The following is a 21,576-nucleotide window of genomic DNA, read 5'->3' as shown; positions in this document are numbered from 1 at the left end:
CAATCTACATTACAGGAAGCAGCACCAGGAATTATGTTAAAGGAGAAGGCCTGTGACACCTGATTGAATTTGTTTTGCAATAACAAGCAAGAAAATAACAACTCCACTTTTTTTTTTAAAAACAAAGGAAAAAGGCTGTTATAGCATCATATGATTCGTAGATAATGGCTTTCTTTCTCCCCTAGTGAGGGAGGTCCTTCAGCAAGATGAGGGGTGTTGATGTTATGAACTGACCTGCTTTCCATTTTCTCTGTGCAATGTCCAATGCCATTATGATCAGTTGCAAAGCTCTTCCCAATCTACCACTCGCTGAATCCAAATCGGAGGACAGCATCATAGAGAAAGATGAATAAGCCCAAGTCCAGATAAGGATACCTGAGGGATGAAGGAGCAGATTGGACCTATACTGAGTGGACTTCTGAGAGTGAGAGGCAATCTTACTGAATCATATAAATTCTGAGGGGGCTCGACAGGGTATATGGCAGGAAGATGTTACTCCTTGTGGACACCAAGAACTAAAGAGCACAGTTTCAAAGTAATTGGTCTGCCATGAATATGAAACATATGAGCAAGGAAGAATAGGCCACTTGGCCATTTGAGACTACTGACAGCTGATCTGATTTTAATCTCAATTCAACATTCCTACATCATCCCATAACCTTTCATTCCCAAGAATCTACCTACCTCTGTCTTGAAAATATTTAAATATTCTGCAACCACTGCCTTTTGACAAAGGGAATTTCAAAGACTCACAACTCCCTGAGTGAAAAAGTACTTCCTCGTTTCTGTCTTAAATGGGTGGTACCTTACTTTTAAACTGTGATCCCCAGTTCTAGATTCTCCCATGAGAGGAAACATCCTTTGCACATCCACCGGTCAGCTCCCCTCAGGATCTTATCTGTTTCAATTAAGTCACCTCTGACTCTTCTAAACTCTGGATGATATAGGCCGAGCCTGTCTACCTTTCCTCAAAAGGCAATCCACTCATTCTATGTAGCAGATGAGTAAACCTCTGAACTGCTTCCACATATAAAGGTAAAAACTTTAAATTCACTGTAATAAAACTTCTCACCATGCTTCTATGCAACTCTTTCTTCACTTTATTATTTAGAAAGAGCCTGACATTCAAAAATTCAGAGTTTTGGAGAGTGTAAATGAGTGGAACAGCAGATATTCATTAATACTTCAGTTTTATTTTCACAAGACTCAAAATCATCTTCCTCGATGCAGTTCTCTCAGTAGTTTTGCTTCCTGAAGTACAAAAAAAACTCTTTGCAAAATGGGTTTATTCAAGATTCCAATACAGACACAGTACAAAGTGTGTATATTAAAGTCATCTTATCAATAGTTAGCACAATGGTTTCTATGGTAACATTCCATTATTTAAGAAATGTTTTTCACCAGAGACAGATGCAAAATTACATTGTGATTGAACAGGGAAATCTCAACCCCTATCTTGGTCCTTAATGAAATCCACTGTTTTGGGAGATTGTCTCTATTAATATCTCAACCATAGTATCACCATCATACTATTTTGACTCTCCAGTGTTAACAAACATGTTACTTTTCATTCCAAAATTTCACAGAGGTATCTTAGAAATAGAACTTAGTGTGAAGCACAAAATTACAAAAACAATAAGGTTTGAGTGCTAGAGTTTGGGGGTGGGTGGGGTAATAATAGCATACTTTTACCTAAGCCTCAGGAAAACCTTTCTATAAAATATGAATCAATGTTTGCTTGTTGACAGGAGACCTCAATGAGTATTCAGAGCAGCACAGGTGTGGATTATGGGGACCTCTAACATTTATAGCCAGCTTTTTAATAACGTCTGCTCTACTGCATTGATACAGCTGCAGCAATTGTCAATGTTTATTTTACTTCCCCTGAAATCCATTACTCAAGTCTTAATCTAAGTATTACCACAATCTTGTTGTCCCTCATTATAAGCTCACCACTGCTAAATTGAAGAGAGCAGAGAGCACAAGGGCAAATTGTCACTATCATTGCAGATTTTCTCTCAACATTACAAAACTCACTTCTTAATAATTCTTTCACTGGGTTTGTGTGTCATAGGCAAAAACAGTATTCATTGTCCATCACTAATTGCCCACAAAGCAAAATACATTAGATGCTGGAGGTCTGACATGAAAACAGAACATTTCAGAATTTGTGGTGAGAGAAACAGAGTTAAGATGTCAGGGAAATGCTTTTTAATTTTATACAGAATTTTTATGGTCTCAGGATCATCTGAACTAGTTTACACCAAATTAGTGCTTCGGAAGTGTAGTCACTGATACAACGTGGGGAACAATTTGTGTAAAGCTCTTAGAAACAATGTAACAAATGAAGAGGGCACTCAGCTTACCTCTGCTGGGCTGTGTTAACTCAATGTTATAAGATTTATACAGCTCTTCCTTGAGGAGATTCTGATTGGTAGAGGCACCCATGAAGAATAGCCCTCATTATTTCCGATTGATGGTTCTCAGGCAGGTTTTAAACCAGGCACGTTGACTCTGATTGAAACAGTCACAACTGATAATATGCTGGACTTACACCTGTTTCAATTCAACAAAAGAGGGGACATCTATTCACTGATTCATTTCTCAGAGCAATGCCCTGACCAATCAGAGTCTACCTGCGTGGGTTAGAATTTAATTTTATTTTTCTTCTCGACCTGTTGATGGCCAGTTTGGCCAGGCCCAGGAGCAGACCCATGAGGAGGTCTTCAGACCTGCCCTCCCTCCCACTTCTGTTTATTTATTTTTTATTTTTTTAGCACCCATGGTGTGTGTGTGCAGGTGTGAGACACAGTGGAAGACACAAAGTGCACGAATCTTTATTCAATTTCCACCACCAGGAAGATTGGGGTTAGAATTTAACAAAGTCATGGCTGTTAACTGTCAATCAGCATCCATGGTTCAAGCTCCATGGCAAGCCCTCTACAGATCAGAGTCCACTTATCATCCAATCAGCATTCTCCAATCAGATTTGCATTTTACTGACACGTATCAATCCTTCCTTAAGCCATATGCTAATTATGTCCCAGTGCTTTGTCGAAAGCTGCTCATTGTTTTCGAGATGTATTGCTCACATACAAACAAACAGAGTGGGCCAAAAGATGACCCCCACCCGCCTTGAGTGGCGGGTGCGGTCACGATCAGGTTATTATGGTCTGGTGAGTTTGATGGTGTGGCATCTGTTGTTCGGCCTCAGTCAGGGGCGATGGGGTTAATATCTCCTCCCGAAAGAGGGCACCTGCAGGACTGAGACCCGGAGTGTTCAGATTATGTGTTCCAGTTTCGGGGAGTAGGATTGAGGACAGTTTGCAGCCCTGTGTGTGTGTGATGGTGATGGTGAGGGTGGGAGTCAGTCAGTGCTGATCCCAGGCAGAGAGAGAGAGAGAGTTTGACAAGCGTTGGTGGTCAATGAGAGATCAATAGGAGATCTTGCACCGTCTCACACGGGGCAAGCGAAACCCGTGAAAGTAAGTGGGAGACGGTCGGCGGCTTCTGCCCGACGCAATTACGCCGATTTCAGATTCCGCCGCGCTAGGTGCATTTTTTCTGCATTTTCAGATTTCGCTGGGAGCTGGGGTATTTAAAATATGCAAAGCATGAAATTTGGTAAGGAACATCAAAAATAAAAAAAAAACCCTATTTATTTTTTTTTAAGAGGAAAAGGTCCCTGAGCAGTTGGGTTGCTGTGTTAAAGCGTGTTGGATAATCTTGAACCCAAGACTTGCTGCAAGGTCAACTGTGAGCTCACAGAGAGAGAGAGAGTGAGAGGGGGTGGGGGGGAGAGCTGGAGAATCAGCGCCGAGGGAGGTAAGTGTGTGTTATAAGGACTTTGCCATTCGGTAGCCGCAGCGCGCTCTGCAGTAGCGTCCCCTTTTTTTTTGCAGCTTCTTCCCCGTTCACCCACCATCTCACTGCAGCATCTGGACCAATCTCCTCTTACCCCCAACCCCCGGCCTCTGGATTGCAAAGGGAAGTGGGGGGACTGACAGGAGGAGAACTGGCTTCTTGCAGAGCAGCAAGAACCTGGGAGCACTGACTGTCAATCATCCCAGCTCCCCAACTCCTCCAAACACAAGGCGAATGAACCCCCCCCCCCTCTTCCTGGATGACTGATGCTTGTTGAAGGCAGAATGTTTATTTACTACTACAGCCCGGCTCTGCGTGTGGGTGCCTGGATATAAATAGCGAGAATTCCGTCTCCAATGTCGCGCAGGTTGGAGCTCAGCCCTGTGTTTTTGTTCCTCGCGGTTGGGAGCTCGCCAACAGACTGGGGGCTAAGGATACCTGCTTCAGAAATCGGCTGATGCTGGACTGGGAGTAGAGGAACGAAATCCCTCTGTGCTTCCTACCAAGCGGTTGGTATCGATTATTCAGGGGACGCTGGGGTCTATAACGGGAAACATTGTTTTAAATACAAACGAAGGACTATGACATGGTGTTTTCGGATATCTGTGCGTTTCTATTTGTGTCTGTATGCCCTAACGTCTTTGTGGTGATGTCTCTCTGGGTGTCTATATGTCTGTTTACGTGTGTATGTGTGTGAGAGAATCTGTGCCTATCCGAATGTGTAAGTATGTGTGTATCAGTTTGAGGGGGTGGCTGCATACATCTAGTGTGTGTATATGTTGGTCCTAGTGTCTCCATCTGGTGTCTGTCTGTGTGGTCAATTAACGGATACCCTATGTGTGAGAATCTTTGTCAGTGTATTGGTATGCATATATCTGTGTTTATGAGGGGGTGTCTGTGTGGAGCATGGGGTTTGTGTGTGCACTAGTTTGTGTGTCCATGCCTGTGTGGGGTTTGAGTCTGCACTGTGTGTCTCTATATGTGTGTCTGCATTGGTATACAATGTATCAATATGTATCTATGTTTCTGTAATTGTACCTTGGAGTATCTGTGTAGTTGTGGGGCAGGTGGGTGTTTATTTTTGTATCTGTATGTGTCAATGTATGTGTGACAAAGCATAATTAACATGTAGTAGACACTGATTCATAGAAGTCGCATTTGATGTGAAACAGGTAGGTAATTTATACAGAACGGGTAAAAGACATTTGGATAATGTGTTTATGATTTTACCTGATTGAGAACACTTCACACAGAATATTTTTCAATCATGTAATCTCTTGAAATAAACCATTGTGACATAGAATATGACTGCTGATGTATTGACTTTCACACGTAGAAAATGGATTTTAAAATTCTTATAGGTAAAATTGGAGTAAAATTTCAATGGATAAAATTATATTTGATACTCGATCAAATACCATTTATATTCGTTTCATATATGCACATGCTACTGGTTCCTTTTAAACTATCTATTACAAGCCGTAGGCTTTTTCTGAATGTTTCAATGAATTATTTTTCACTGGGAAGTGTACTTGAACTCCCCTTTTTCCCCATGTATGGTAGAATTCACATTCTGGGTTTTGCTGTCACGATTCTGTTGTATTTCAGGAACGATCAGGTATCCTAAGGAATATTGCATGAGAGAAGGAAGTACTAGGCAACACAGCAGTTTTCACTGTGGATTTGCGCCCACCCCTGGGCTGAGAAAGAGCAACTGTGAAGATTGCAGAGCCGAATGGGGACTGTACCAAACCCTCAGGATTCTCAGGCTGTGCAAAGATCAGCAGCTGCAATGGGCAGAAAAGACCTTGGAGGAAGCTCTTGTAACAACAGCCAACAGAAAGCAACCTCCCCAGATCAACAGAAAGCATCAAGCTCCTCACTTATGCTAAAGGAAAGTTTAATTAACTCAGCCCCTTTAATACTGGAATCCAGGCAGACCGAAAATGCCACATCCAAACTGTACACCAATGGAGATCAGGCTGAGTGCGATGGAGGTGGAGAAATCGGCCAGTGGATAAAGCCAGATGCAATGAACAGCAGTCAGCAAGGTGCTGAGAAAAATGCTCAAAACTCTTCAGAGGTCATTATAAACCAGCAGACAAAATATGTGCATCAAGGTCAGCCAGATATATGTCCTGACCCTGGACTTTCTGGGACCAATAGGCAACTGATCAAACCTGCTGACCCTCAACTTATGGGGACTGACCACCAGCAGACCAAACACACTGACCCAGGACCTACTGGGACTGACCACCAGCAGACCAAATCTGCTGACCCTGGACATACTGGGACTGACCACCAGCAGACCAAACCTGCTGACCCTGGACATACTGGGACTGACCACCAGCAGACCAAACCTGCTGACCCTGGACATACTGGGACTGACCAACAGCAGACCAAACCTGCTGACCCTGGACATACTGGGACTGACCAACAGCAGACCAAACCTGCTGACCCTGGACATACTGGGACTGACCAACAGCAGACCAAACCTGCTGATCCTAGACATACTGGGACTGACCACCAGCAGAGCAAACCTGCTGACCCTGGACCTACTGGGACTGACCACCAGCAGACCAAATCTGCTGACCCTGGACATACTGGGACTGACCAACAGCAGACCAAACCTGCTGATCCTAGACATACTGGGACTGACCACCAGCAGACCAAACCTGCTGACCCTGGACCTACTGGGACTGACCACCAACAGACCAAATCTGCTGACCCTGGACACACTGGGACTGACCACCAGCAGAACAAACACACTGACCCTGGACATACTGGAACTGACCACCAGCAGACCAAACCTGCTGACCCTGGATGTACTGGAACTGACCACCAGCAGACCAAACCTGTTGACCCTAGACATAGTGGGACTGACCACCAGAAGACCAAACCTGCTGACCCTGGACATACTGGAACTGACCACCAGCAGACCAAACACACTGACCCTGGACCTACTGGGAGTGACTACCAGCAGACCAATCCTGCTGACCCTGGACATACTGGGACTGGAACTGACCACCAGCAAACCAATCGCACTGACCCTGGACATACTGGGACTGACCACCAGCAGAATAAACACACTGACCCTGGACCTACTTGGACTGACCACCAGAACACTGAACATATTGATCTTGGATATCCTGGGACAAGTTACCAAAAAATCAGCATTGAAAGGAGAGAGGAAAAGAGGGTTGGGATTAGGACTGATGTGGAACAACTTGAGTCTGCAATAAGGGATGGACTCCAAACAGTCACTGTGAAAGAAGAAACTGCCTTTAATATGAAAACTGGAAACCGAAAGGAGCAACTGAGACCTACAAAGGAAGAAGCTCCTCCCAAAACTGGCCCTGACATACCTTCAGAATCGCATGTGCAAAAGATTGGAGCTAGAGGAACGCAGGTGTCCACCCAGTACAGTTCTAGAGAACACCAACAAATGCAGCCAGTAGACACAGAGCCAAATCTAGGAGGGATTGGTCAGCAACAACAACAGGAGTCCAAATTTAAAGATGCCGAAACAATGACGAGTCAGTCACCAGGCAGCTACTTCCCATTCATTTGGAACAAGTCTTGTCGGGATGTTGAGGTCCAAGCTGTCCTGCAAAGTTTTCAGTGTAAATCCACAGCGACCAGCCCCCAGAGTCCAGCCCCTGGCTCAATGAGTGAGTGTCAGGTTGTCCAGAATGTTTATTCAGAAAGCAGTCATTCCAAGCTCAGTCAGTCAGCGCGAATTAGTGACAGTTACCATGAGTCAGAACAACTGAAGGTAACGTGTACCTTTACAGAAGGATCTGAACACTCGAATGTTGTCTATGAACTGCACGAAGAGTTAGTGGGGAAAACCAAGACCGAATCTTTCTTATCAGAGGTTACTTACCGAAATAAAACTGAAAATGCACAGGAATTCTCTAAAGAGTCTGATTATGATCCAAAAGCTATCAATGTCAAAAAGAGTGAGCTAACAAATGCTGGAGGACTTACAGACTGTGGACAGGCATCATCCGTTCTTGTTACTAATGAATCAGAATCTGGGACACATGTTTCCGCAAAGCTCAGAGCAGAACCTGAACGCTTGAAGGTGGCTGTGGAGTTACATGAGAGATCCATGCAGTCGCACAGCCCTTGTGATAACAGTGAGAACTCAGAACAGCCAAACATTAATAACAGTGGTAACCAAGAGACTGGCGTTCCCACCCTTTTATGTTGTGTTGTAAATGAATCTTCTCAGTGTTTTTATGATAGCAGCAGGAAGTCAGCCATTGCTACAAATGTCCATGAAAAATCCAACCAGAAAGAAACCGCCATGGATAAATCTAGCCAATCAAACAGTTCTACCAAAATTAGTAGAAAAAATGACCACCTACACGACAGTATAACTAAATTTGACCGTTTCAAAATGTGGCCTGAAAGTAGTGGGCAATCTGGACTGCTGCAGAAACCTGACCCATCAATAATGGCTCCTGACATTACCAAGCCATCCTTCTGCTTGAAAACTGTTGGGGATATCCAAATAGATTCCAGTGGGCCACTCAGTATAGGTACTGTCCCAAAGGGATCTGACCAATCTCAAGCTCCTGGTGATGTGATTAAAATATCTGGACAAGCCCACAATGTTTACCGAATCAAAAGGGAACCTGATCTTGATGCCAAAAAACAAATGAACCAAACAAAAGACCTGCCTGCCAATAGTGAGTCAGCAGACCAACCACAAGGTGTTTGTAATGACAGTGAAGCTTCTGGCCCAATGGAAGGTCCTTACGGTATCACCGTGGAAACTGTTCAGCCAGAAGCCAACCAGTGCATCAGCGTACTCTCTGGTCACCCAAAAGATGAACATGACACCAATAAAAAAGTGTCTCAATCACAAGCTGTGGACAGTGTCAGTAAAGAATGTGAGCAACCCAAAAATGACTCAGACATCAGCAAAAAATCTGCTCAGGTGATAACTCTATATAATGACGGTAAGGGATTCACCCAATCAGAAGCTGGCTGTGCAACCATCAAGGGAAGTGGCCAGTCAAAAACTGACCCCCATGTCAGTAAGCAATCTCACTTTTTTGAGACCAAAAAGCCAAAACCTACTATTGAGGTGAACGTTGAACCGAAGCATTCAGATAGTGACCCAGATAAACAGGCAGTTCAATCAAAGAATGTCCGCGATGTGGTATGGGATGAGCAGGGTATGACCTGGGAAGTTTATGGTGCCTCGCTTGACCCTGAATCACTGGGGTTTGCCATTCAGTGTCACTTACAGAGACAGATCGTAGAATATGAGAAGCAAATCAAAGTGAACAATCAGAGCAAAAGATCTGCTTCTTTGGATGCAACACCTGGGAGTAATAAAGCCAACAAAAGGAGGCAGCAAAATATATTCAGGACAGTTCTGCAGAACATGAGATCCCCACAGTGTTGCCTTCGTCCGCAGCCTTCCTCTGTGATTGACTGATGGGAACTGTTGTCATATTTCAGCCAATCTTCCAAATTGTTTGTGACGGACCACTTTCTGCACTTATTGTTCATGAGTAGTTTGAACCTTTATTACAGATTCTTTTCCCTGCAAAATATATACAGTGGCTGTAGTTATCATACATGGCATTTCTATGTTGTATCTGTCTACTAGATACAATTAAGAGACCTGTAGGTCATCTATTAGGCAATAATGACCACCATTTGTAAACAAAATGACCTAGTTAGATTTTATTTCATAATTATTAAATGATACTATAGAGGTGACTGTTCTGTGAAGATTTTATTCTGAACTTTTTTTTCTTGATCTTGATAACATGTACCCATCACCTGAAGTTCTCAACTATTCAAGCATGCTCTAGTATGCATGAACATAATTGATATATTTTAATGTTAATGCTTCGAGGGAACAAGGTTACATAGTTAGACCATGACACTTGCAGTTTTGTGATTACTGTAGAATGTCCTCAGCAAAACAACTAACTATTGCAACATTTCAATGTAGAGGCTAACATTGCAGTTGTCTAGTGCATAGTCTTAGAGGTACAGGGGAATAAATGGCTTTTTGAATTAATTAAGGAAAAGAATGCAACTTGTCACAGATGCTTGATTGTTGTGTAAAATAGAATACGTGGACTAATATACTGTATTTAGTAAGCCAGAGCATTTTATATTGTATAAATATGAGAAGTATCACTATTACACATTTTAGCTTCCTCTCCAAGGTGAAATCCATGTATTGCGACTTGTATCTTAGATGACGGTCCTGACTGATGTCAAATTTTCTTTTTTTTTTGTACTGTTATTGATATTGATTGTTTACTGTTTGTCTTTTGCTAACCAGCATAGAGATTTATATTAAAAATCCGCTCTGTGTCCATTCCCTTACACGTACTGAGTAACCAGTCTCTGCTGTCTGTCCTTTGCCAATATAAATGAGAAGGACTGATTTAATCCTCCTTATCAAAATTGGATAGAAACACATGGAGCATGTGTGACTAAGTTTAATTTTGTTGCTGCATTGACGGAGATGAGCAGAGATGCTCCCTGTGTTCACAGAATTCCAATCACTTCACTTCCCTCCACACACAAGGCAGCCCTTGGCCAGTTACTTTATAGCTGCAACTTTCTCAGGCTTAGCAAGTGGTAGATGTTCATTGGCAACTCACCCAAAGCAATGTTAATCAATCCAAGGCCCAGTTTCTTCAACGATAACCACGATGTATTGTATTTTTAAATTTCAATCTGTTTCTGTTAGAGAAATGTAATAAACATGAACGATATATGGGACAAATTTCTGCTTTCAATTTTTTTCTCAATGGCCTTGAATTATGCCGCATTGTTCTTTAATAAGGGCTAGCCAAATCTTTGGTTTCTTGTGAGACTGGCCATTTTTTAAGAGGTAACCTTAGACTGAAATGAACAAGAACAAAGGAGAATTCATGCAACACCTTTCACAAGCTTAGCACCTCCCAAAGTGGCGGCAGAAGGGTAGCCACAGTTGTGATGTAGGAAATACAGCAACCAATTAATGCACAGCAAACCCTCAGAAACATGATTGAGATCAATTATCAAGTTGTCTGTTTGGCATAGATGCTGGCTAGATCTCTTTGAGGAGAACTCTACTATTTTTCTAAAGGTGCTCTGGAACTTTCGAAGCCCACCTAAGAGGGCTGTCATAAAATCCCTATAATATGGAAGGAGGCCATTCAGCCCAAGCTGACCCCCTGAAGAGCATCCCACTCAGATCCACTCTGTCCCCAGTATTTCCCATGGCTAATCCACCTAGCCTGCACATCCCTGGACACTACAGGGCAATTTACCATGGCCAATCCACCTAACATGCACATGCGTAGTCAGCAGGAGGAAACCTGAGCGCCCAGAGGAATTGCATGCAGACATGAGGTGAATATGCAAACTCCCTACAGACAGTTGCCTGATGGTGGAATCACACCTGGGTCCCTGCTGCTTTGGGGCAGCAGTGCTAACCGCAGAGCCACCATGCCACCCTCTGATCCAAAGTCTGATCCTCTGTTTCGTGCCTCTTGTGAAAGGCAGTACCTCTGACAGATCAGCATTACCCCACATCTCTGACAGTGTTTGAGCTCACGATCCTGACTCGGAGTTGAAATTGTTGCCATTGTGTCAATGAGCTGTTGTATGCATTCAGAATTGGGATGGACTGTTTTAACTTGCTACCGAATCCACCAGGCATGGCTTGCCAAAACATATGACATGCCCATCCATAGTTGCCTTGAAATTTTGTCAGAGGGGAAAATTTAATGCTCGTTTCCCGACACTAGTGCCATAGCAAAAATGGACTCAAGTCAACTGCTATCAGTTTGGCTAACAGATCTGGAAGCAATTGAGGGCACACATTGTTCACTCTTTACAGAGAGACCAGAGGTTGCAGTCACTAAACCTATCTGCTGTTGGCAACTTTGGACTCCTGCCTACCAAGTCTTCATGTCCTCAGTCCTAAACTATCTATAGATAAATGTACATGGAATCTTACACAAGTTCTGCTGAGCTCTTGCCCCATGTTACTGTTGACCTGTACTGGTTCCATAAGATCATAAGACATAGAAGCAGAAGTTGGCCATTCAGCCCATCAGGTCTGCACGGCCATTTAATGAGATCGTGGCTGATCTGATAATCCTGAACTTCACTTTCCTGCGTTTTCCCTATAATCCTTTAACTCCCTTTACTGATTAAAAATTGGCCCATCACAGTTTTGAATGTTCTTAATGACCCAGCCTCAATAGCCCTCTAAGTAAAAACAATTCCACAGATCCACTATCCTCTGAGAGAAGAATTCTCTCCTTTTCCCCCAGCAAATTCAAATGACAATATTCAACCTTGTTCTTAAATTGTTTCAAAGACACATTTCCTGTTGAAGCTAGACACTTTTCACTCTGTGTGATGCCCCATTTCCACCAATCCACAAATCCTCGTGGAAACTGGTCTCTTGTACTATGGCCTCACGACACTCTACATCCACTGATGACTATACCTTCTGCCACCCTGGACATACAGTGAGAAATTCCCCATGTAAACTCTTCCATCTTCCTTACCCCTCTCTCCTCCTTGAAGACCACTTTTAAGACCCATCTCTTTGACCAACATCAGTCAGTTTTCTCTATTATCTCCTTTGACTCCTTGTCTTTGGGATATGTTCCTACAGTAGTTCTTCATGTATCAATGTAAATTATACCTCATTGTCGGGACTTGCCCTCATGTAGTTGGAAATTTCAGTAGCTGAGAGAGAAAGTGTAATCTCTTTCACCTTACAGTCCTGCACATATAATCTCCTTGCCATCAGCCTTATAATCAGTCTCTTTTAAATTCCACCAGTTTACTAAAAGTAGCTAGGTTTGGTTATTTCAGGAACATAATGAGGTCAATCGTTCAATATGGCAACTTTCATTCCATGAGTGGCAGGAGTAATTACATTCTACTGTGCCTGTATAATCAAATTAACCATGTGTTCATGAACTTCATCTAATTCAACGTGTTCATGGGGTAATTCCAGAGTTGTATAATAGCTTTCATTGTAGCTTTCTTGTGGTAATCAGATTTTGCAGTAAGCCGTCACTTTATAAAAATGGATATTCCCATTCAGCCACAGAACTCTTCTTGTAATATGTTCCTTTTAATATCATTGCACATTATTATTTTGTCTTGAGCTTGGTTCCTTATTAAAGCAAATAATTTATTATAGACCACTGTGCAGCAAAACTATTTGTTCACTCCACTCATTATAGCTCTCCTTTGATCATTCTGTAACACATTGTTACAAAAATTCAAATATACCATGCCAGTGAATCATTAATCCTTTGGAAATTGCTGAGTCAGTATTCTGGCAGGGCTACTGGAGCATGAACTCAGAACTAATAATCGACTGTTGCTGAGAGACATGTTGCTGAAGATATTCACTTTGCGCCCATCAGGACAGTCACAGTAAAACCACGTCTCAAATGATTGTAAGAATTAGTACAATGGGGAAAAGGGGGTGGGGGGTCAGTGGGGAGGGGGCTGATTGATTAGTAAGTTAATGCTGATTGGGCCAAGATGTTACCATGGAGGAAGTAATGGGTAGTGAGTTACAACATTTAAAAGACAGTTAAATAATACATGAATTGGAAAGGTTTGCAGGGGTATGGAGCAGGAGCTGACAGGTGGAATAGTTTAGGATTATGTCTGGCATGGACTGGTTGGACTAAAGGGTCAGTTTCCATGCTGTATGACTCTGTGACTATGACTTGAACATCTTATTTTTGTTTATAAGGAATGAGTCCTTGTGTATGAATCTATGTTACTTCTAGCTACTATAAATGGCTGACATTATGGGCTTGTCTGGCTTTCGTCGATCTGTTGTTAGTGAAGCTATTACAGCAATTGGGAATTTTCAGTAAGTGCTGTCCAATTGCAAAATAGTGAATTACTAGTCCTAACTAGTGTCACAGTTGAAGCTAGTGTGCCTCATTGCACAATAGTAATCTTTAAAATGAGATCTTAAACCAACACCCAATGTTCTCTCTCAGGTGGATGTGGCTGATTGCACAGCTACCATTTCAAAGAGGAGCAATTGGAGTGCTCAACCATATCAATCCCACAACCATCACCAATTAGAGTTGAACTAATTAATAGGATATACATCGGGGTGAGTATGAATTGAGCAGGGTCACCATCAGGGATGTGGAGGAAGGGTGTCTTGCAGTATCCTGTATGCTTTGAGTTGGGAAGGATGAATGTGCTGTCCGCAACTCCACAAAAAGTATCTAAAACTTCCCTAACTTAGTGTGGGGCTGCCTGCCAGACCACATGTTAAATAAAAACCGAACAAACTGCGAATGCTGTAAATCAGAAAGAAAAACAGAAGTTGCTGGAAACAATCAGCAGGTCTGGCAGCATCTGTGGAGAGAAATCAGAGTTAATGTATCAGGTCAAGTGACCCTTTCTCAATTCTGCTGAGCTTTTCCAACAATTTTTGTTTTCGGACCACATGTTAACCTGGTGCTGAATTTCACATGATTAACCAATATCCCAAATGGTGCCTCCAATGAGCACAGGCACCTTATTTACATATGGTTCAGGTGGGGTCACTACTTGCAATATTTGTGTCTTTACCCGTGTGGCAGGTAACACACTTCCAGCTTGTAATGTGTGTGTGCTTCCTTGTCTGACATAGTGGAGGCTCAGGAGCCATTCAGTATCTGTATAATTGGCAATGAGTGGGCAGATTCCCACGTCCACATGTCACTCAGGATCACTATACTTTGCCATTTGAGTAAATTGAGTTCACTATAGCTCACTGAAAGTTCTTCTCAGATCTTCCAAGCAGTCCCTCAGTACTTGCGAATCCAAAAGAGACAATGTCTGTGAAAGCCTCTGTCAGCAACAATTTGCATTTGCGTGACATCTTAACTGTGCTAAAACATCCCAAGGAGCTTTGTAAAGCACAATTGACAATAAGCCATGTAAAATTATCTTAAACCAACTGAGCAAAAGCTTGAAACCAAAAGAGAAAATGCTGGAAAATCTCAGCAGGTCTGGCAGCATCTGTAAGGAGAGAAAAGAGCTGACGTTTTGAGTCTAACTGAGATTTTCCAGCATTTTCTCTTTTGGTTTTCTGCAGTAATTTGCTTTTATTTGAGCAAAAGCTTGGTTAGAGAGCAAGATTTTAAGATGTGTCTTAAAAGAGGAAAGAAATATAGAGGTCAAAGGTTTAGGAAGGTAATTTCAAAATATAGGACCTTTGCAGAACTATCAATAGTCAGAATAATTAAAATCGAGACTGTTTTGGATGTCAGGTTGAGGAGTACAAATATCTGAGGGGATTGCACTGTTTGAGAGACTTACAGAAGTAGGGAAGTATTTGAAACAGGGAAAAGCTTTGAAATTGGGGCACAGCTCAATGAAATATCAGTGAATGGATATTTCTGTGAGGGCCCTATTTCTCTGATTTGCTTTTCACCAGGCATTGTCTTTTGAGAAGCTGAGAGAAAAGCAGGGAGAGTGTGAGCCTTCCATACTACAAATCTATTATTCTTCTGTCTGCTCTGCCTAAAAGCTCTTACCTGAAATACAGCTCATTTATGTATTCCTGTGTCTGTTTTTTTAAAAAAGTCTGCATGTTACTTTTAATCCAATATGTGGATTTCCAGAAAGGTGCATGCCTCACAGAGGATTTGGAACTGAGTGATTGGTTTCAGTCACTTTGGTGATGTTAACTTCACTTCAAACTGAGTATTATTCATTGATGTTTTCATGAATAGGCTCCGCCTCTCGTAAAGTGATCACCGTGGCCAACTTCAGTCAGTGTTTTTGCTTTGTTAAACCTTCTTAGTCTGTGAAAGATCATAGGTAATAAAGTCACATGGTGAAAGGGGAAAATGGCTCATCTATTTTCACCAATATCATAACACAGCAGTTGGGGAATTGAGTTGATGGTGAAGACCAAAGTCTACAGTCTTCTCAATATTTAGATAGAGGGATTTTCTGCTGAGTCAGACAAACATAATGCCTACTGTGAATGGGCTAACTATCTGATGATTAGAACTGGGTACTGTCTATGTGCAAGGAGACAAGCTTAAAGGAACAGTGTTTAGGGAAATGAACAGAGGACTAAATAGTTGTTGATTCAGACACCTCCCCCAGTGACACGCTGAGGGCAAACATTCTGATACTTGACCCTCTTATTAATCTTTTAATGGAAAGGAGAATTCCTCTGAATTATTTTACTTGGATGTGTTTTTACAACAGAGTTGATATCGTTTTGTACAGTCTGTCTAAAAAAGCAAAGCAAAAAATGCTGAAGCTCCAGCAGTTTGCAGTTCAAAACACAATCAAATTCCCTGTTGATAGGAATGAAGAATGGAGCCTTGAGAAAGGGGAGCTCACACCATGATGACTGACAGCAAGAAAATGAAATGATAGCTTAGTGAGAATTACTTAGGGAATGCTTATTGTGGACACGATAACTGTGGATTCATCACAGACACTGCTTGCTATTGAAGCACCTGGTGAACAATAAATGGCAAAAATAGAGTTGTTGCTTCAACTGAATCAGCAGCCTGCGATACTTCTGCGTACAAGTTATTGCAGAGTCTTCTTTTCTAAACAATGCCAATATCTTTAAGTAATATTGTAGAAACAGGATGAACTTGCAATTAAGCAGCACCTTTCCTGACCCTCATATCACTCAAGTTAATGATATCACTTCTGAAATGTAGTCACTGTTGCTTAGATCAAACGCTCTCAAAACAGCAATGAGATAAATTCCAGCTTCTCGGATTTGTGATGTTCAGGGAGCGGTAAAATATAGGACAGGGCTCTAGAGATAACACTGCTGTTCTTTTTCAAGTACAGGACAGGAAATACAGCATCCATTCTGCACACAGCAATGTTCCAGCAGCAATGAACTAAAAGAGCAGACAGCCTGTTCTAGCAGTCAGATGAGGGATATGTATTTCAGCAGGACAGTAGGGAGAACTTCCCTGCTCTCTTCAACATAGTGTCACCTGAATTTTACAAACACCTGATGGGGCAGCAGAGTCCTATCTGAGTGTCCTTTCTAACAGAAGACATTCAATAAATACGGGCACACCCTCTGTACTGCATGGGAGTGTCAGACTGGGTCATATGTTCAAGTCTTTTGAAATGGAACTGAAATGCACAACCTTTTGACACAGAGGCAAGAATGCTGATCACTGAGCCATGCCTTGAAGTAGGCAAATAAACATTCTCATAGAATCCCTACAGTGTGGAAGCAGGCCATTTGGCCCATCAAGTCCACACAGACCTTCTGGAAAGCATCCCACCCAGAACCACCCCCTACCTTATTCCTATAACTCTGCATTTTCCAATGGCCAGTGCACCTAGCCTGAACATGATGGACAACTTAAAATGGCCAATCCACCTAGCCTGCACATTCCTGAACACGATGGACAACTTAAAATGGCCAATCCACCTAGCCTGCACATTCCTGAACACGATGGACAACTTAAAATGGCCAATCCACTTAGCTTGCACATCTTTGGACTGTGGGAGGAAACTGGAGCACCCAGAGGAAATCCACGCACACCACAGGAAGAATGTGCAAACTCCACGCAGACAGTCACCTGAGGGTGGAATTAAACCCGGGTTCCTAGCGCTTTGAGGCAGCAGTGCTAACTACTGAGCCACTGTGCTGCCCCAGCAGTGGTGGTTTAGCTTTGATTAATTTTTTGAAGATGTGACAAAACTAACCCTCGATTTGATGTCCTGTTTCAACATGTTAATTTGAGTGAATGCATTGCGTGGAAATGTGGTAGAGGTAGATTCAATTGTGGCATTCAAGAGGGTATTGATTGATGATTTGGAAAGAAGTGTTCAGGGATGTGGGGAAAAGACAGGAGATTGGCATTAGGTAATGGAACCAGTGCAGACACAATGGGCCGAATGGCCTTCTTCTGTGCACTAACAATTGTGAGATTCTGTGTACCCACTGTAGGACACACTGCAACAAGCTAACGAAGCTCTTTTGACAGTCCCTTCCACACTTGACAGCTTTACTATCTAGGAAAACCACAGCAGCAGATGAATGGGCTCACCATCCACCTTCAAGTTCCCCTCAAGCCCTGCCCTATGTTGGAACCATGTTATCATTCTTTCACTACTGTTAGGTCAAACCCTGAAGCCCTTTGCCAACAGCATTGTGGATGTCGCTACACACCAAGGACTGCTACAGTTCATGAAAGTTCCTCACCACCACTGTCTAAAGGATAATTATAGATGGTCGAAAGATACAAGCCTTGTCAGCAATGCTCACATCCCAGGAAATGTATAATAAAAACAAAATGCTTATCGTAGATTGATCCTTCACAGACTGGCTATGCAAATGCAACAAGGCTGAGAACCGTCCCACCTGCAAGATGGTGTTAATGATCTGAGGTAATTCCTGCATGAGGTGAAGGTAAAGTCACCAGAGTCCCAGATGGCCACAGGGCTGCTTTTCCATTAGCGAGGGACACGTGGGTGGTGGTTGTTGAACCTGAGAGTCACCACTCCTCAGGCACCTCAATCCATTATTGGTAGAGCTGAAAATGAAGGCGACGCGGCATTTCAGTGGATTATGGCTCCCCTGTAATACCTGAATACGCCTTCATGCCCCTGATTTTTTGGGGGTTTCAGACAAATGCAGACTTCTTACAATCCAGAGTGTAGTCGAGTAAATGATTGTGATGAAGCAGTTTGCAAATACTGCCATCTGGTGCTCAGATTAAGCTATGCCTTATGCAATTATACCTTTATCCCTCTCCTTAGCTGAACCAATATCCCCTCTCCTCTCTGTATCTAGGGAAAATAATGGCCTAGTGGTAGTAACACTAGATCTATTAATCCAAAGACCCAGCTAGCATTCTGGGGACCAGCGCTCAAATCCCACCACAGCAGATGGTGGAATTTGAATTCAATTAAAAAAATGGAGCTAAGAGTTTAATGTTGACCATAAATATATTGTCAAGGAGGGAAAAAAAACAATCTGTTTCAATAATTTCAATTAAGGAAAAAACTGTTGTCCTTACCTAATCTGGCCTAAATGTGACTCCAGACCCATAGTAATGTGGTTGACTCTTAACTGCCCACTGAGCAATAAATGCTGGCACTGCCAGTGATGCCCGCATCCTGTGAATGAATAAAAAGAATAAAAATACTTGTAAACATTTCAGAAGACAACCTCTACTTCCTCCTTCCCAGATCTTTCATCGGTGACTAGGCACTGTCATGATTGAAACATTTGTGTACACCAAACTCCCAAAAAACAGCCATGAGGAAACAATTTTCAGTTAGCATAGGTATTTTTAAAACTTATTTACAGATGTGAACATCACTAGCTAAACCAGCATTTATTGCCCATTGCTAATTGCCCAAAGAACAGTTAAGAGTCAACCACATTACTGTGGGTCTGGAGTCACTTGCCAAGATGTACAGATGGCAGTTTCTTTCCCTAAACGACATTAGTGAACCAGATAGGTTTTCCAACAATCGACAATGGTTTTACGGTCATCATTAGACCCTTCATTACAGATTATTTTAATCAAATTCAAACTCTGCCATCTGTGGTGGTGAGATTTAAACCTGGGTCCCCAGAATATTACCTGAGTGGATTGGAATGTGGAATTCTAAACACAAACAGATGGTCTTGTTGAGTGGCAGTGCAGCTCAGTCAGGAGTTGAGTGGTCTACTTCTGCTCCTGTTTTGTCTGTATGTTCACATAGAACAGCCAAAAGAAAATTCAGATCAAGCATTCAGCATTAGATATTGGGAGATAAGAAGATAGACGACCAAAGGGTTGGTCAAGAGGTAGATTCTAAGGTCTGTAGAAAAACAGAGAGGCAGAAATGTTCAGAGACGGGACTACAGGACTGAGGGCAGTAGTACAATAAGGTATGAACACCAATGGAGCAGTGAATAAAATTTGGTGAGATACAAGAGGCCAAGATTAGAGGAGTACAGATATCTCAAAGAACTGTGGTGCTGGAGGAGCCTGTAAAGGTAGGGAGAGGTTCCCAGCATGGAGTGGATTTAAAAACAACAGTAAGAATTTGAAAATTCAACATAGTTGTAGACAATCTTTCATCTCTCAACATGTACGACCACCTTGCAAATATGATAGATGCAAGAGATACAAATGTCTTGACACCTCAAAGAGTTTCAGTGCCTCTTGATTAAAATGTTAATTTCAAGGCAGCCGGTTCTGATATTTCATGAGGGCTGCCTGGGCTTGTCAAGTGATCACAGCAGCCATTTTAGGTCAGTGTTGTCTTATGTAGAACTGCTTTTAGTCCATTAAAGTCTGAGGGTGAAGTCACATGGTGAAACTTGAATATTGATAGTTTCTTTTCACTATGATCATAACAAGCAAAAGAGATGGTTTGTGAAAATATGCAAGTATTTGCAGAATTCCCATTCCAGCTCATTTCACCTCTGTCTTTCCATTTGGTTTCTGTTCCATTCCTAAGTGCCTTTGATAGGAAGCCACCTACAACAATCTGACTTTCTAGGCTGTTTCAGAGAGCAGTTAAGCTTCATAGCCATGGGTTTCCAGTCATATTTAGACCAGATCAGAGAGTTTTTCCAATAACTGGTAGTTATGGTCATTATAGTTAAAAATCACACAAAACCAGATTGTAGAACAACAGGTATATTTGGAAGTATTAGTTTTCAGAGCGCTGCTCCTTCATCGGGTAACTAGTGGGGCAGGATCATAAGACGCAGAATTTATAGCAAAAAATCACAGTGACGTGGAATTAAAACGATATATTGAACAAACCTAGATTGATGTTAAGTCTTCCATCTTTTAGAATGGGTTGCAGATTTCAATTCTTTGCTATGTAAATCCCAGAACTTCTTTTAAGTCACATTCTCGAGATAACTTAAGGTTTTATAATAAAAGGTGATATCTCAGCTCAAACAATGTATTAAAAGTGTAAGGTTAGAGTCTGTCTATATCACAATTTTGAGTCAGACTGGTTCTATTTCCAAAGTAGGAATTTATAAAATGTTATATGGTTAGACTGCCTGCATTGACTGCTTATATGTTTTGTGCTTTTTGAGCAAAAATAGAACGTATCTGCAAATACAATTCTGCAAATGCAAATTCACCGCATAGATTTACATGTGTATGTGTGTGCATGTAAGAGAGGGAGAGTGTGAGTGTGTGCATGTGAGTGTATGCATGTGAGTGTGAGTGTGTGCATGTGAGAGGGTGTATGTTTGCATATATGCATGCTTGGTAGAGTGTGTGCGTGAATGTGACCGAGTATAAGCCTGTGAGAGGGTGTGTGCGTGGTTGTGTGTGGGGGGTGTATGTGTATGTATCTGAGCCTCACATCTTTAATACATTGTTTGAGCTGAGATGTCACCATTTTTTATAAAACCTTAAGTTATCTCGAGAATGTGACTTAAAGGAAGTTCTGGGATTTACATATTAATGAACCGAAACCTGCAACCCATTCTAAAAGATGAAAGACTTAATAGCAGTCTAGGTTTGTTCAATATATCGTTTTAATTGCATGACACTGTGATATATTTCTATAAATTGGGTGTTTTATGATTCTGCCCCACTAGTTCCTTGATGAAGGAGCAGTGCTCTGAAAGCTAGTGCTTCCAAATACACCTGTTGGACTATAACCTGGTGTTGTGTGATTTTTAACTTAGTTCACCCAGCCCAACACCGGCACGTCCACATCACA

General features: G+C 42.1%; 1 protein-coding gene across 1 annotated transcript; it reads left to right on the top strand.

Annotated features, from left to right (window-relative positions):
- The first annotated feature begins 1,184 nt into the window (after nt 1-1,184).
- LOC122539486 (uncharacterized) lies at nt 1,185-10,227 on the top strand. The gene is made up of 3 exons (XM_043674379.2): nt 1,185-3,176; nt 3,903-4,373; nt 5,473-10,227. The coding sequence occupies exon 3, from the start codon at nt 5,600-5,602 to the stop codon at nt 9,317-9,319; it is 3,720 nt and encodes a 1,239-aa protein (XP_043530314.2). The 5' UTR covers nt 1,185-3,176; nt 3,903-4,373; nt 5,473-5,599; the 3' UTR covers nt 9,320-10,227.
- The last annotated feature ends 11,349 nt before the right edge of the window (nt 10,228-21,576 follow it).

The sequence above is a fragment of the Chiloscyllium plagiosum genome, unplaced genomic scaffold (genome assembly GCF_037043375.1).
Source record: "Chiloscyllium plagiosum isolate Xiang-an unplaced genomic scaffold, Cpla_swu_hap1 HiC_scaffold_36, whole genome shotgun sequence".
In the NCBI taxonomy this organism is placed as follows: Eukaryota; Metazoa; Chordata; class Chondrichthyes; order Orectolobiformes; family Hemiscylliidae; genus Chiloscyllium; species Chiloscyllium plagiosum.
This window is presented reverse-complemented; position numbering and strand designations above follow the sequence as displayed.

Excerpts from the sequence above, each read along its gene's own strand:
- LOC122539486 (XM_043674379.2), top strand. The coding sequence starts at position 5,600 with ATGGGGACTGTACCAAACCCTCAGGATTCTCAGGCTGTGCAAAGATCA.